We start from the raw sequence: 16,326 nt of genomic DNA on the forward strand, positions 1-16,326 counted from the left end.
ATTTTATTAAGGTTTCAATTGACTTGTATATCTCAGTTTTGCTATTACCGAATTAGTTTCGTTAATAATTTTTCGCGGAAATATCTGTACCTTTTCAATAATTGTTAACGCTTTCATGGAAAATAAAATTGTATACACACTAATCTGATACGTTTTCATTCGAAGGGACCATGATTATCCATGATTGACCCAGAAAATCGTCGATATCTAACGAGCTGACATTCAGCTAGATAAACGTGCAGTAATATAACACAATTCAATCGGATGGTTGAATATTATATTTTGCGGCATTCAACGTGTTAAACAATGAAGATGAATAAGGTTTTAACACACTATGGGTATTAATACTTTTATTTAACAACAAACTTTTACATACAATAGACTTCTTCTGAAAATATAAAAATATTATTATTTATTCGTTGCCTGATATCACTCCTTATTATAAACAATTTAATACAGTGGAATGTAATATTAACTATTCTATGAACATATTCTGTAAATGTATTGCTATAGTTGTCGTTTTGATTGATTCAATACAATACTTATTTATTTATTTATTCATGAGTTTATGAAATGTATTTTAAGAAAATAACAATGTATTATAACCAGAGATTATGAAAGTAATTTATATTGACAAAATCTTCCAAACAATACATTGATTAATCCTTATATTTATAAATAAATTATTCCATTTATGGCAAGGGTGATTTTTTAAGCGTTACACTACTGGGCTACGAAAAAACAAATGCCTCGTGCCTATATGTGACAGTGGTTTGTACCGTCGCTTTTGTAACGAAAAACTACTTACTCCTCCCTTTATTTTTTCCATCAAGTTCTGTGTTCATTTCCCTGTAACAAAAACCATGCCCCGGTGCTTGATCAAATCGATGAGAAGATACAGGAAAACTAATAATGCCTCAGAAGGTAAGACGCCAATTAAATCATCCTTTAACTGCTCCCAAACGTAAAGTACAGTGCGCCAAAGTAACGACAGTGAAATTTCTACATGGTTATGGGAGAGTATCCTACGAACAACTCCGTCTCCTTATTGTTGCACACGCGAAAACCATTCAATTTTTCCAACTGAACGTTCAACGTCGAATTCCCTGTAATCGTTACGTTTAGCCTAACCGTCACACGAGACGGTACAGAAAAATAAACATCGAAATGTTTTTACATATGTATAATACTATACACAGAAACTGAAATCCCATGGATCCCACCTTCTTCAATCGACGCCAAACAGAAACACCAGACCAAAGACAATTCGAAGTGCAATAACATTTGGACCTCCTCGAACTTGCCGATCGTGACACGGTACAGCTTCAACAAAGAGAACAATATGATATGGAACAAAGAATTGGCCAGTAGCGTCGAGTCGGGGGGCACGAGTTTCTCAGAAATCGAGAAGACCCTACAATCGAGTTCGACCAACATTTCGATTAATACCGATTTGCCTGTTATAAATACCAGCAATGAACGAAAGCTAGAGAAAGTGCAAATATCGTTATCGTCCAACGCAAAAACGTTAGAGTATCCAATAAACGCTGTTGACAATAAAATCAAGGCAGCAGTGAATTTGAACGAACCGTTTAACGGCACTGAAGGGCAGCAGCAGTCTAAAACGTATTTGACGCCGAAAAAACCGATCGACCTCTCGCAGAATCAGCATTTGGGGAGTAACATGAAAACAACTGGCATTGAGAACACGCAGAACTGGAAGCGAAACAAAACAATGCATTACTGTCCCTTTTGTCGGAAGTGTTTCGATCGTCCTTGGGTGTTAAAGGGACATCTGCGGCTCCACACAGGCGAACGGCCTTTCGAGTGTCCAGTGTGCCATAAATCTTTCGCCGACCGGTACATATCCCTGTTTCATTTAATATTTTCCTTACTGCTTGACATTTCCTGTACGAAACATTTTGAAGAATGCTTATTAACACGTTGAATGCCATGGGGTCACCGGTGACCTCCAACCAAATCGAGTTGCCATAGTTCACTCAATTAAAGGATTATTATTTGGAAACATTTCTATATTATAAATAATGGTATCTAATGTGGTGATATTCAACTAAAGCAACGTGCAATAATAACGCAATTCAATTAAGTGAGTTAATATTAGATTTTTTCCATCTTGTGTATTTTGCTTTGTGAAATCGCGCGGCATTCGACGTGTTGATGCGTTCCATGCCACGTGTACCATTTATGGTAAAATTTTTGTGAGACGCGTCAAAGAATGGTACACGAAACAATAAAAACGTAAAGAAATAATATGAAAATATATTAAGAGTCAGTAAAAGATTCAATGTAATTTAATTTATCATTGAAAAAATCAGTGCACTTTATGAGGAAGATGTAACCGAAATTTTCGATGGTATACTGACATTTTCAGATTTTTCTGTAGGGACTAAGAATGCAGATATTGAGATTTCAATTGATTTATGATTCAATTTGGGCATTGCTGAATTAATTTCTTTAGTAATTTCGTAGAGAAGCATCTGTTATCTTTTTAATAATTGGAACAGAGGAATTTAGGAATGGGTCAATCAACTACTTTGTTATTAATAATTTATTTAGAAAGAGAGACATTCCAAGGGTACTCTATATATGTCTGTATTTGCATTGAAGTATAAGTGATAACGAAAGTTTCATATTTAATTTGAATTACCAAATGAATTGAGTAATGTTTACGCTGGTTAAATTCTGTTTAAAATCTTCGCCATGTTTTTGACGCGTTATTATTCGGCTGGGGAATGACTCTTTGGAGACGAATACCGTCATTTCGATGACAACAAGAATAAAGAATACAAATGAGTAATTTAATTATTCGAATAACAAAAGATTGACGTATTATATGTTATTGAATGTTTTAAAAATTCAATTATTAAATTAGGTTAAACAATTTTAGTAGGACATTGGATGATATTATCCTAATTCTCTGATATAGGGCTACACGAAATAAAATAAGCAATTACAATTAACAACTAATCGATTATTGCTACGGGAATTATTTTATATACCATTATATTTGGTTACAACAAATTAAATCAATTTATAAAAGTAGCGCGAAGATAAGTGAAAAATAAAAATAGAATTACTTTGGGTATGCTTGAATTTGAAAAACTAAGAATTTCAGGCGAAATTTAATTAAATATTATCGCATGACGTGATCAATTTCGCAATAGACGCGCCACCAGTGATCTTCAACGCCAACCACCGTTTCCCCTTATTGCAACGGTTGCTCCCTTGATAACAAGGGTGTCGAGAAACATTGTTGAAACCCAATTTTTTGGGTGGTGATATCAATTAATTTAGTGTTTCATGGTAGTACTTATAAGTTATTCTATTATTTTTACAATCATAAGATTCATATATAAAACACTAACGTGGATATTTTATACGGTAAATTATTTTACTGATTATTCATCTCTAAATTATATATATATTTTCTGTATATATAGATATTTGATTTTGCCTAAACAAAGTTTATCGTATGATGTATATATTTTGTAGATCGAATTTACGTGCACATCAAAGGACACGAAATCACCATCAATGGCAATGGCGATGCGGAGAGTGTTTTAAAGCATTCTCTCAACGGCGTTATTTAGAACGACATTGCCCCGAAGCTTGTAGGAAATATAGGATATCTCAAAGGAGGGAACAGAATTGTATCTAACTAGAATATTTTATGCCTCTAATATATACATATTTTATATAGAAACGTTTCGTATGTAGGAGCGTCTAATATATTTCATATATTTTCTTTTTCAGTATCATAAAATTCAAATGCAAATTGTCACTATGTTACTGTTCCAAATAAAATTCTGTGCTACTGTGTAATAAAATTTAGATATATATAATATATATATATATATATATAAGAACAAAACTCTTGTTATATTTCTAACAATGAATTCATACAACATTATTAATCCATAAAACATTTACTCTAAGTTTAAGGTATTCTTTTCATGGAAAAAATACATGAGAATTTTCGACGTAAGAAATCTTTAATCGTAAAAACATAAATCATTTGAATAAAAGCTAGGTCCCGTTATTTTTATAGAATTTCTTTCGCACCTGCTTCTTCGGGCGCATTCTCAAAGTAAAGATCTGTTCAATACACGATAATCGCACAGTTGTTTTATTTCCGTCGTTTCAATGGTAACAATATTAATTTGAAATTTCGGTGTAACGGTAAGCACAGGTAGCGTTTGATTTGGACAATATGAGAGAGGGGGATTTGAGAATGCGTCTTAAAGCTTTGCCACGCAATTGGTCGTTATTATCTACAGAGTGCGCGCGACGACGTAACGGTTTCTGGTCTGAGTGTTTTTATTCTTTCATGGCGCATGTCGTGTACGTTCAACGAAGAGTAATTATCGCTCGCATTTGACGCAGTGCGTTAATCTGATATTACAAACGGAAAAGAACGTTGTATAGTGCCGCGTGTTACGCGATACGCTTTCCAAGCTGGTAATCCGTGTTAGTGCTTCGTAAAACAAATACAGCAGTTAAGCACTGTAGAGAAAACTTGACATTGGAACGGCCATTTTGGCGTGTTGTTTCCTAATCGAGTGCTCAGCTCAGCATCGATATCCATCCATTTCAAGGTAAGTAGCTTTGTAGTTGTGGATATTTCGGTGAACGAATGATTATGCATTTATAATACCCGAACACTCAGTTCTCGGGTATATATTCATTCGAAAAGATTTCATTCCGGCGTATAAACGCGAGAATTAATTTCGTACGGACGGTTGTACTTTACTGTTCTGTTTTTCATCTGGTATGTGTGTCTGATAGTAACACTGCTATGTTTTAAAATTGATGCCCTATTATGGAACATTGTTAACACCTTCGAGCTGTATCGCATTATTTCAATCAAATTATTATTATTTCGTAGTAAAACGGATCCCACGGTATTTTTACGCGTATACGAATTAAAAATATTGCAAATATCTTACGCGAATTTTCTAAATACTTACGATTTTCCCAAGTATGGTTGCAACATGCCCACGCTTCGTTTACACGTTTTCCTTATTTTAAAAGTTAACGGTGAAATCTTATGATTCCCCATTTCAATTGGAAATTACGTAAAGATTACGAAATATATTATAACGGTTACATTATGGGGTGAGTGTTTTATTGATTGAACTACCGTATATTGTTCAAATAAACGGTTTTGCGACCGTAAGATTTCTTTAAGAATTTAATTGTATGTATTGTAATTATTAATGTGTTATGTAGTATGTCCGACTTTATTATAATTAGAAGTATTATATATAATTATTTATTCATTTACTTAATATGGTATATTTATAAATAAATAAATAATTATGTATATATATATTTAAATATATATATATATATATTTTATATATATATACATATATATAGTCAATTATTGGAGTTGAAGGCTTTTCATATTTCAAATTTTTTATGAGGAACATGAGTTAATGATAATAACAAGAATTCCTATATCTCCTTCTAAGCAGTAGTATATAAAAACTAGTACTGTTCCAATGAGAGAACATATAATGTTTACATCCTGTTGTGGTCTTTCCAGTAGGTCACTCGAGTTTGCTGCTTGCCTTTTGTCTTATAAGTACTTAGGTATAGAACTTGTATGTGATACTTGCAAATTCAAATTTCTGGTTCTTTCGGCTTATTAGGTAAATTATATAATAGTTCTTAGACACTTAATTTTTGTAATAAAAGATTTATTTAAAAAACTATGTGTAATAGAATTGTTGAGCAGTGTAAGAAATGTTTAAAGTATCGAACATTTATAACTCACTTGTAAATTGAAATTTATTTCTAGGAAGTAAAATATTTCATCATTTTCAAAATGATGACAGAAGCACATATAAATTCCAATCACGTCTTGAATTCTGGTTTGACATCCAAATCGGAAATAGACAAAATGGACGATGTAGGTTGGAAAGCCAAATTAAAAATTCCACCAAAGGACAAACGAATTAAAACTAGTGTAAGTTAAATGTTCTATTATTTTTCAAAGTAATTTTGTTGTTAATATGTGTTCAATGAAATATCACATTCATATAATTTTCAATTAACATTACATGGATTGTCGGTTGATATACATTATACTTATTATATCTTTATAAAATCATTTATAATTCTTTTAAATCATAGAAATAATTATTAGCACAAAGAGAAAGAAATGTGGAATTTAAGATACATATAGTATTAATTCTTACAGTAAATTGCAAAAGTGGTTTACATTTATCATAGTATACAGAATAAAGATTTTAATAAAAATATTATGACACATAGTTCTATAAATATGTCATAAATTTGCATTATATTTTTATAATTGCTTCAAAGAGGCGGTTACAGAAACATTAATAATTTGTAGGATGTTACTGATACTCGTGGCAATGAATTTGAGGAGTTTTGCCTAAAGCGAGAATTATTGATGGGAATTTTTGAAAAAGGCTGGGAAAAGCCTTCTCCCATTCAAGAAGCCAGTATTCCCATTGCATTGTCCGGTAAGGATATCTTGGCTCGTGCAAAGAATGGGACTGGTAAAACTGGGGCCTACTCAATTCCAGTGCTAGAACAGGTACATTGTTTGCAAATTCAGTTAATAATGTTTCATTTAAAATTTTCCATATATATTTTCATTTTCATGTTTCCTCGTATTAATTGCTCCCAATATCTATTATTTTAGGTTGATCCACAAAAAGGTGTGATCCAGGCATTGGTAATTGTACCCACTAGAGAGTTAGCTCTTCAGACATCACAAATCTGTATGCAACTGGCAAAACATATGGATATAAAGATAATGGTATCTACTGGAGGAACAAACTTGCGGGATGATATTATGAGGATTTATCAGAAAGGTCTGTATTGCTTTTTTATGAAGAATACTGTTTTGAATTTCAGAATTATTTTCTAATGACAAGTAATTAGAGTTACTTGTTAAATGATTAACTTAATAAATTATGTAACTTAACATTGAGTTTTCAATTATGTTATATTTGGTTTCAGCGCAAGTAATAATTGCAACGCCAGGAAGAATTCTCGATCTAATGGACAAGAGTGTTGCACACATGGATCATTGTAAAATTCTAGTTTTGGATGAAGCAGATAAGCTTCTATCACAAGATTTTAAAGGAATGTTGGATCATGTGATTTCTAGGTAAATGTTTACAGTGTTAGTGTACACAAAATGTATTAGAATTTACAAGTCTTTTACAGATTTTATTTTGATTCTCAATGTTTAGATTGCCACATGAACGTCAGATATTGTTGTATTCAGCCACATTTCCCTTGACGGTCAAACAATTCATGGAGAAACACTTAAGAGATCCATACGAGATTAATTTAATGGAGGAACTCACATTGAAAGGTGTAACACAATATTACGCCTTTGTACAAGAACGACAAAAAGTTCATTGCCTTAATACGCTGTTTTCCAAGGTAAGGTTATTTTGTATGTACAGATTATCTTTCATTTAATGCATTACCCCTTTCTTATACTGCTTGATTGCCTAATTTGTTTTTTATTATTTAAGTTGCAAATAACACAAAGTATAATATTCTGCAATTCGACGCAACGCGTTGAATTATTGGCGAAAAAAATAACAGATCTCGGGTACTGCTGTTATTACATACACGCGAAAATGGCGCAGGCACACCGAAATCGCGTGTTTCATGATTTTCGAGCAGGAGTATGCAGAAATCTGGTAAGTGATCATCTAGAAGTATAACTAAAAATTTTTAAATAAGTATCATAATACTCTTCCTATTTGAACATATTTTCTGGTATCCTTAAAAATAAGGAAATTAATTGGGAATAAGACACTCTTTATTTTTCTCACTTTTTGTATTGTTAGAATTGTTTACAGTGACATATAATCACATGACATTTTTGGAAAGTGTAAAGTATAGAAATTTTTTACAAACATTACGTGTTTGATTTAAAAAGTATTTACAGTATATTTGTTATATGTTATGTGGTGTATTACCATACACAAGATGTTTTAAAAAACGATCCCTTTACATTGTGATAAATCTATTCTGTATCTCTCAATTAATAACAAATCAGCAATATCAGAATGTCTCTTGTTAGAACCAATTAAATCTTATGTTTAAATGTGTTTACGTCAAAATTATTGTGTAATACATTTTACAGAATTTTTACTTTTAGACTATAATATTCCACTAATTTTGTTAAAACTTGTATTCAATATTAGCGATATAATTTGTCGTTTGTTAACAATACGAAATCCAAATATACGTTGAGAAGTTGTAAATACAGGAATATTGATACAATATTTAGAAGAAAAAATAAGTTTAGATTTGAACTAACAAAGTATATGGATATGAGTTTTATATATCTACAGGTTAGCAGCGATCTCTTCACACGTGGTATTGACGTACAAGCTGTGAACGTTGTAATCAATTTTGACTTTCCAAAAATGGCAGAGACATACTTGCATCGTATTGGCCGATCAGGACGATTTGGCCATTTAGGTATAGCAATTAACCTAATCACATACGAGGACCGTTTTAACTTGCATCGTATCGAACAAGAACTTGGAACAGAAATTAAACCTATCCCAAAGGTAATAGATCCAAATTTGTATGTAGCAAGACCAAAAGACAATAATAGTATGGAAGAGGTTAATGTGTCCAAGTAGTTTCGATACATCGTCATTATGAAGTTTTACATGCGCTCAAAGAGTTTAAAGTGTAAAATGGTGATTGTGACTCGTACGTATAAGGCATACATTGCTATGCTTTGAACTCACAGAGTGAAATGTTACTTTAGTTTGGAATGAATTGTCTGGTGTGTTTAACAGTATATAAAGACAAAACAGTGCTATGAACATTTAGATAAAAAAAAGTGGTCTATATAGAGAAAAAAAATTGAAAATTTCAATTAACATAAGTAAGCAGCGGAAACATGAATTACTTGTAAATAAGGCATATACTGAATACGAAACAGTGAACTCAGTGAATGAAATGATGATGCGAATGTCGGTGCGAGTCATTCTTTGTACATAAACACATATAAATGTACATAATCTAAAGTGCGTCAGAGTCAAGCCATTATCAAGAGCACAATATGTAAACGAATACATGAGTAACATAATAATCATAACATTTTACCGCAACTTGTAAATATTACATGAAGAGTATCCATCATTTTAATAGTAAATTTTTATACAACGGCTTCATACTTCCAAGATCTTTTGTTCTTTAAGGGAAATTGTGATGGCATGTGTGATTTAAAGGAGAAACAGCAGAGTGAAAGAAAATTCATATGTGAGTGCTGTTTATGAATATCCAAATATTGTATATTAATCCATATGCCCATTACTTTTGCATCTCTATAACCGCATATAAATTTTCCTTAAATACACAGTCCACAAATTCTAAATATCGTATTGATCTTAATATTTGATCATGGCTTGATTTTGCTACTTGTCAATGCTGTCGTACAACTCTGAAATTCAAATCACTTTTCAAAAAAGCAAGATTATCTTTTCTTTCTGTAAGGCGGTAATAAAAAACATTCTTTTTTTTTAACTTAATCGTAATTTTTGTTACGAAATTGTGATTGAGCGTCAGAGATTGTAAAATTGACTAGTTTTATATAATTATTTTGTATAAATAATTGGCTGGTGGCAATTATTAATGTTAGGGATTCAATGTCTGATTTCTATTAAATATTTATGTATCTATTACAAAATTGATGCTTCAACGGGTTATGAGTAAATAAGGTCATCTAAAAAGAATTCTTTATTACTCTTAAAACACGTTTTATGTAAATTTATAGGAGAAAACTGTACGGATTATAGCTTAGCATACCATTCTCTGTGACAGATGGATTAACTGCCAAAATGTAATTTACTATTCAAACATCATGGAATCCCTTTTTATTCTTGGTTTTTCTTTTTGATATATCTGTGTACATGTGAATTGTACAAAATACAAATAACTATAAAAGGCGTTCAAAAATTGAGTGCGTTAGGTTTCTATTACATTATTCATATATTCTGTAAACAAACAAGTACACCACCAGCCAAGGCAACTTAGGTTTATGGAACGAAAATGCGTATACATTAATAGGCAATAGTAGAATATTTCTTACTTGAAGCGAAAAATTTCAACGAGAAATATCAATGGGAGCGATGAAAAAGGGGTTTAAAATGCTTTTAGTCTTATAATATCAGTTTTGACGGATATTTTGCTTTTGCGATTGATGGCAACAGAAGAGATGTCTTATGACAAAGATATATTGACTGCTGGAGCAGAAAGTGTAAGTATTTGAAATTTTGCTACAGAACAAATATGAAAAATTAACCAAACAAAGTGAAATGTTTTTACATGCGAAGAAAAAGATTGTACTGTTGAATTAATCTTTATTTCTACATAATGCATGTAAAATTTACTGACCTAACAATTTTTAATTTTTTATTTCTAATTCGATGTTTTGTATAAGCAACACATATTTAATACAGTCAGAAAGCGTGATATTACAAACGAGATATTAATAACTACGAATATTTGGCGTGGAAGTTCTATACAATGACTTGTGTTCGTATCAGGAATAGAACAAAGAATTATTTTCTTTAATTCCTTACCTGTCGTGAAATTTAAAAAAAATATATATATATATATTTATAATATACTAGGTAAAACATCAACTCTACAAAACACGTTGCAATCCTATTCTACGCATGAATGATATGATATACAAATTATTAACCACTGACGTAAGACAACATCTCTCTTGTGCCACGATCCGAGCATTAACGCTGTGATTTAGTATTATGGTATTAAAAGCATTAAAATCCGTTTTTTTCTTCATATTCACGCAAATCATAATTTGATACGTACGATGTTTCATTAATGAGAAATACGTCTCAAGAGGTGTAGAGAAGGACATCAATCGATTCACACATTTTTCTGTCAACTTGATGGAAATGTGTCCCAGAAATTGGTGTTGACATGAAAAGTCTCAATAACTGATCGTAACACAAAGCACGCATCTTATTGTTGCGAGGATCGGGTATGATGATGCTTGAAGCGATAGAAGGAAGCGAATTATCAATAAAGAAAAAAAAATCAATGTACGAGACATTCTTTTTCACATTGGGATGTAAATATTCTAAAGTGGGATAACTGAAACGGTTACGAAAATTGGCAGTGATTTATGGAAATAATTACGTAAGCGTTGTATTTATAAACAGTTGGGAAAACTGGAAACATTACTTAGCATTTTGTTTGTGGCTCTTTTTTCGTCAATCGGATACGTTCGATAAAGTGAAATCGCATATGATTCCATTCTAATGTAACATTATGATCGTTTGTTTTTTCGAATTTTATTGATTTCTCAATACGGAGAACGCGTAAAGTGAATAAGTCGAACAGTATTTCGGATGTTTTTCTTCTAAAAAAAACGAAAAAAAAAATACTCTCTTTGCATATTCACCGCAAAATTTTGCTTTTGTGTTGTATGTTTGTGAAAGTTATCATGGTTCTTTTGACTGAAGTTCTATAGACTAGGACACCGATACTCTTGGTCTTACTAAATTGTCATTGGAAATACCATTACATCCAACATGGAATCTATTTTGTGAGGTATATTTTAATCAATCTTTAAAAGAGTCAAGAAAAGTGTCAACGAAGAAGATCATAAAACTTGAACGAATTTTCACGCAAAACGCGTACAATCATTCCTGATCATTTAACACGCGCTTCGATTACTTCATCAAGCATTATATTATACACATACACAGACACACAGACACACACACGAGTGTTTGTTTATTTGTCAGTTTTACAACTGAGTGTTAATGAGTCAAACTTATGTATATGACTGCATACGTTTGAGGTATTAGGAACAGTGTCAGAAAAGTGTCGTTACCATATTCGTCTTGACTCTTTTTAAAGAATGGTATGCGCGTGAGATGAAATTATAAATTTCTAGTAGAGGGTGGGCGAGAAAAATTGCTGAATGCAAAGCTATGCGGATAGACTGAAGGGTATTATGCATATAGGATGTATCAAAACATGTAAACACATCTTCAGAGGTGAATTTACTATGGAAAAGTAATGGAACACGTTTATGTAAACATTATTTAATTCGTTGATTTTTACTACAAAATAAACTAGCTTAATAATGTCAGAACTCTATGTTGGAAATAAGTGACCAACATGGTCGTTTTGGTACCAGTGTACCCATTCAGATAATTTTTTATTGAATTTCTGATACATTTAACAAGCCCAAGGTACGCACTGTTTTAACTCGATTCGATTGAGCGTGCAACGAAAGCTAATTGTTAAAACTTGAATGCCCAAAGTCAAGCGAAAGAAATGTTTATATGAATTTTCTTCGCCACTTTTGAACGTTGAATACTCTCTCCGAATGCGTGCATACTTTGATACATCTTATATTTATATACGTATATGTTTGTTTCGTTCTGTGGTTGATATTGATGAGTAATTTGAACCCTTAAGGTTACATCATCCTCCATGTTGTACGTGGAAGTTAGATCCGTGCAATATGTATGTACAATATGTATGTATACACGTGTATACTTCCGGCAGCATAGAAGATTGTTGATGCAAACGACCGAAGCGATTTTTGTTGATGAAAATCTTGTAAGCGTTCCCTCATGTCTGTCGCATAGATACGTATATATTTCCAAGTGAAGTTCCTGTGCCTCATCTTGGAGATGAAAATACCCATGATGTGGAAACAATCGGTGAGGGCACCTTTATGTATGTAAAAGTGCAATGTTGGAAGCGTTGTGTTAACATCTGGATTTGGAAAACCTTTACGACCATCATAAAGGGTTGTGTCAAATTTTCAATGCGAATAATTCAATTCGTACAAGCGAAGGAACACGACACCTTTCATGAAACTCGAGATTCTCTGTCGACAGTTTCAACCTTCGCCATTATTTGCGCTGACTTGATTCAGTGCCACGAGCTGCGTACACACATTAGGCAATATATATTTTGACAGTAAAAAACAAGAAGTCAGAACCATTGGTCTCAAACGAACAGTTTCAACAAATTTTCTATGAGCAGCTCGTTCGTGACATTGAAAGAAGATCTTCAATCACTCACGAGAAATATATTTAAAAAAAAGAAAAAAAGAAAAAAAAATATACCAAAAAAAACATTCTTTCACACATGAAAAGAAAAAAAAGTACCGTCGTTGTAAACGTCCGATAATCATTGAAAAATTTTTTTCCAAAATGTTAGTTGATTTCCACAGAATCCGGCGATCGTTCCACGTAGACGGTACAATAGAAATGCATCCGTAAGAACCTTTTTCGTGGTTAACGAACAAAGCAAGAAATTCTCTGCGATAAATTCAAACGAAAGTTCACTATCCCCGTGACAGCAGAAAAAATTTGAAATTATGAATTCGTGTAAATGCAAGTCGCACATTACTGTGCACTTGTTTTTTAATGTTTTCTATACAGTATATCTTACAGTTTAAGATCTTGTAATTCACGAAAGCAATAAGTGTTGCGCATTACGAAACACTTATGCAGTATTGCACGGCTTGCATGAGTATTCATAGAAGGAAAACCGATACAAACCTATGATCTCTATCTCTCTGTCTGTATGATCGTATATGTTGATCAAATTCTGTTCTTTTTTTTGTATCTCGAACTTCTTATGTACCTCCGTGAAGCCGAAACGTTTTATGTTTATTACTTTCGAAAAGAAACAAAAAAAGAAATAACGAAAACAAATTGAACAATCTCAAGCGTGCGAGGAAACAATATTCAGGTATTGTCCGTTTACCCCCCAGGAACAAAAGTATGTTTATTTATCGATTATAAAGATAGGTTTGTACCCCCGTACTCCGAAAGAAAGATCTTTTTTTTATTTCCTATTTTTTTTTTAATTTCTCAGAGCACAGTCTCGATGTAATTGGAATCGCATGTTCATGAATTTGTTTTTGAAAAGAACAATTATGACAAAACAAATTTGGTCCTTAATAAAAATTTCCGGTTCAGTACCACGTTGTACGTGTTTCTTTTCCTTGTGGCCTACTATTCCTGACAGAAAGTGTTCGATCGACATTGTGAACAACCTGACCCGAAGAAAATGATTTGCGTACATATGAAAAATGAAAAATGATACTGTGTGCAGTATTGGTTTTATAATTTCACATTTTTGTGGCTCCCTTAACATCTCATTTGTGCCTCTATTGTCTCGTGACGTAATTCGGCCCGTCGATAAAGCCGCGATGAATGCTTGCCAATGAGGACGAAGATAACATAACCTCTTCCCAGTCGTACGAAGTTACGGAAACAGTAGTGTGCACGAAAGAAGCAGCATAAAGAAGTTGATGTTTAGGGAGGATATTAACGTAATTACTAATTCTCGTTACTTTTCATGAATAAAATAATGTAGCCTGTATAGATTATGAAACATTGTTAACTGATATGATAAAGTATAGATTTAATATTTTCAATGAAAATATTTCACTGTCTGGAGATTGAACACTTTCTCGAATCGTTCAATTTTCATATTTTATACTTTCTAATGAAATAAACATTCAGTTTTATATTGATGTTTTAATTATGTACCGTTATCGTTATCCATTGTGTTTACCTCACTATTTATTTGATTTGATTACAAACGCTGTCTAGTTAAGATAAATCATTACTCTTCACAACTGAATTCACGTATCATATAATTCTTATTACATCTACATTTTTTTATAATTTTCATTACTTATCGCCAACTTTGTTTCATTATCACAAAAGAATTACATGTTACTAAACCGTTCTTTCTTTTTATGAGAACGTAACGAATACAATTATTTTTATCAGATGCATTAATGAAATAGGAGCATATCTAATTAAATTTTTCCATATATTACACATAGAAAATACGACAACACGATAGTTGTAATAAGATCCTAGTGAAAGTAACCTCTTTATCTCGACAAATTGTAATAAATAATTTCTCTAAATAAACTTTTGCATACTATACGAACTGTAAATTATCAAAAATCATTAAGGAACTCGAAATTTGGATTAGAAATAATCGTGTTCATCATAGTGCTTATCATGAAAGTTAACTTTATAAATTTTTGTATACTATACAAACTGTAAATTATCAAAAATCATTAAGGGACTCGAAATTTGGATCAGAAATGATCGTGTTCATCATAGTGCTTATCATGAAAGTTAACTTCATAAACTTTTGCGTACTATACGAACTGTAAATCATCATCAATCATTAAGGGACTCGAAGTATGATATAAACACGAGGTTTTACTAAATCCATGGAGTAAACGTGAAATCTATGCTTATAAATGACTTCGTGAACCATTTATAAAATGTTCAATTATCCTTGGTTTGCAATTCTTGAACAAGTATCATCGTCCAATCAAAATAAACGAAAGAAATATAATTTCCGTTAAGAAATGACAAATATTGAAACAGACTGGCTAAATAGAATTCCATTTTCGTAATTACGTTCATCTGCCTTTATCGTGAGTAATAAATAAAATAATATCGACTTGAATATTAAACACTCAAATAAAACGAAACGATATTAACCCTTTCTCCTACAATATCGTATCAGACTCGCAGTGAAGATTTGAAATGGAATTTAACATAAATATTATTCAATTTATTTGTATCGCGTGGTTTTTCGGTGAAAGACACTTTAGTGATGAATTTCCTAGAAGTATTTGTTTCATACTGTTCGATTAATTAAAAGAATCGTGACAGTCGTTACGGGGGACTATTAGAGGATCGTTTCACCGCGTAGTTCATAAGAGTTCATACGATACGAAATATCAGGAACGAGCATCGCACGGTAAACGCAGGTGTAGCGGGCAATTAACGTTCCGGGGGTTGATAAGTTTTCGCTCTTCGATTACACTTGTTCATGTGCTGCGAGGTAAATGTGTAACACTATCGCTTTAGCGAGCGTAACGAACACACGTCGAGGCATGTCGCGTTGCACGGCTTTTGCATTTGAAAAATGCGACGATCCAGTTAAGTCTTATTAGACATTTCGTAATTGCAAGTGAAATATATCGATTCGAATTTTTCCAACGAAACATTCAGTATGAATTGATTGTGCAAGCTGTTTCGTCTAAATGGGAACATGTAAATATCTTCATTACTTTAGTTTCAGACAAAAATTCTTACGATAAAGTTATACCATTCAACATTGTCCTTTTCAGGGCCTTTACAGAGTGTCTCGTCTAAAAGGGAGCATGTAAATGTTTTCATTACTCTAGTTTCAGACAAAAATTCTTACGATAAAGTTACACTGTCCAAAATTGTCCTTTTCAGG

General features: G+C 32.2%; 2 protein-coding genes across 5 annotated transcripts; both read left to right on the forward strand.

Annotated features, from left to right (window-relative positions):
- Window positions 1–785: 785 nt before the first annotated feature.
- LOC116431816 (uncharacterized) lies at window positions 786–4,536 on the forward strand. 2 transcript variants are annotated; one of them, XR_004236007.1, is made up of 3 exons: window positions 786–924; window positions 1,200–2,107; window positions 3,514–3,637. XR_004236007.1 is itself a non-coding variant. In XM_076365337.1 (3 exons), the coding sequence occupies exons 1-3, from the start codon at window positions 864–866 to the stop codon at window positions 3,677–3,679; spliced, it is 888 nt and encodes a 295-aa protein (XP_076221452.1). In that variant the 5' UTR covers window positions 786–863; the 3' UTR covers window positions 3,680–4,536. The 2 variants fall into 2 exon arrangements, 1 of the variants encoding a protein (XP_076221452.1); XM_076365337.1 differs by having other exon boundaries at window positions 1,200–1,860; window positions 3,514–4,536.
- me31B (ATP-dependent RNA helicase me31b) lies at window positions 4,325–14,023 on the forward strand. 3 transcript variants are annotated; one of them, XM_031987725.2, is made up of 9 exons: window positions 4,325–4,616; window positions 5,570–5,675; window positions 5,825–5,992; window positions 6,383–6,589; window positions 6,698–6,869; window positions 7,018–7,168; window positions 7,254–7,449; window positions 7,545–7,715; window positions 8,376–14,023. In XM_031987725.2, exons 3-9 carry the CDS (start codon window positions 5,852–5,854, stop codon window positions 8,670–8,672), a joined length of 1,335 nt encoding a protein of 444 aa, XP_031843585.1. In that variant the 5' UTR covers window positions 4,325–4,616; window positions 5,570–5,675; window positions 5,825–5,851; the 3' UTR covers window positions 8,673–14,023. The 3 variants fall into 3 exon arrangements, with proteins under 3 accessions (XP_031843585.1, XP_031843584.1, XP_031843586.1); XM_031987724.2 differs by lacking the exon at window positions 5,570–5,675; XM_031987726.2 differs by lacking the exons at window positions 4,325–4,616; window positions 5,570–5,675 and adding an exon at window positions 4,629–4,789.
- Window positions 14,024–16,326: the final 2,303 nt, after the last annotated feature.

The sequence above is a fragment of the Nomia melanderi genome, chromosome 3 (assembly GCF_051020985.1).
Source record: "Nomia melanderi isolate GNS246 chromosome 3, iyNomMela1, whole genome shotgun sequence".
Taxonomy (NCBI): Eukaryota; Metazoa; Arthropoda; class Insecta; order Hymenoptera; family Halictidae; genus Nomia; species Nomia melanderi.

Bases quoted from the DNA above. Each gene is read 5' to 3' on its own strand.
- me31B (XM_031987725.2), top strand. From the start codon at position 5,852: ATGATGACAGAAGCACATATAAATTCCAATCACGTCTTGAATTCTGGT. The intron at 6,870-7,017 runs GTCTGTATTGCT...ATTTGGTTTCAG, and splicing joins TATGAGGATTTATCAGAAAG to CGCAAGTAATAATTGCAACG. The intron at 7,450-7,544 runs GTAAGGTTATTT...TTATTATTTAAG, and splicing joins TTAATACGCTGTTTTCCAAG to TTGCAAATAACACAAAGTAT.
- LOC116431816 (XM_076365337.1), top strand. From the start codon at position 864: ATGCCCCGGTGCTTGATCAAATCGATGAGAAGATACAGGAAAACTAAT. The intron at 925-1,199 runs GTAAGACGCCAA...TACTATACACAG, and splicing joins AACTAATAATGCCTCAGAAG to AAACTGAAATCCCATGGATC. The intron at 1,861-3,513 runs GTACATATCCCT...TATATTTTGTAG, and splicing joins CATAAATCTTTCGCCGACCG to ATCGAATTTACGTGCACATC.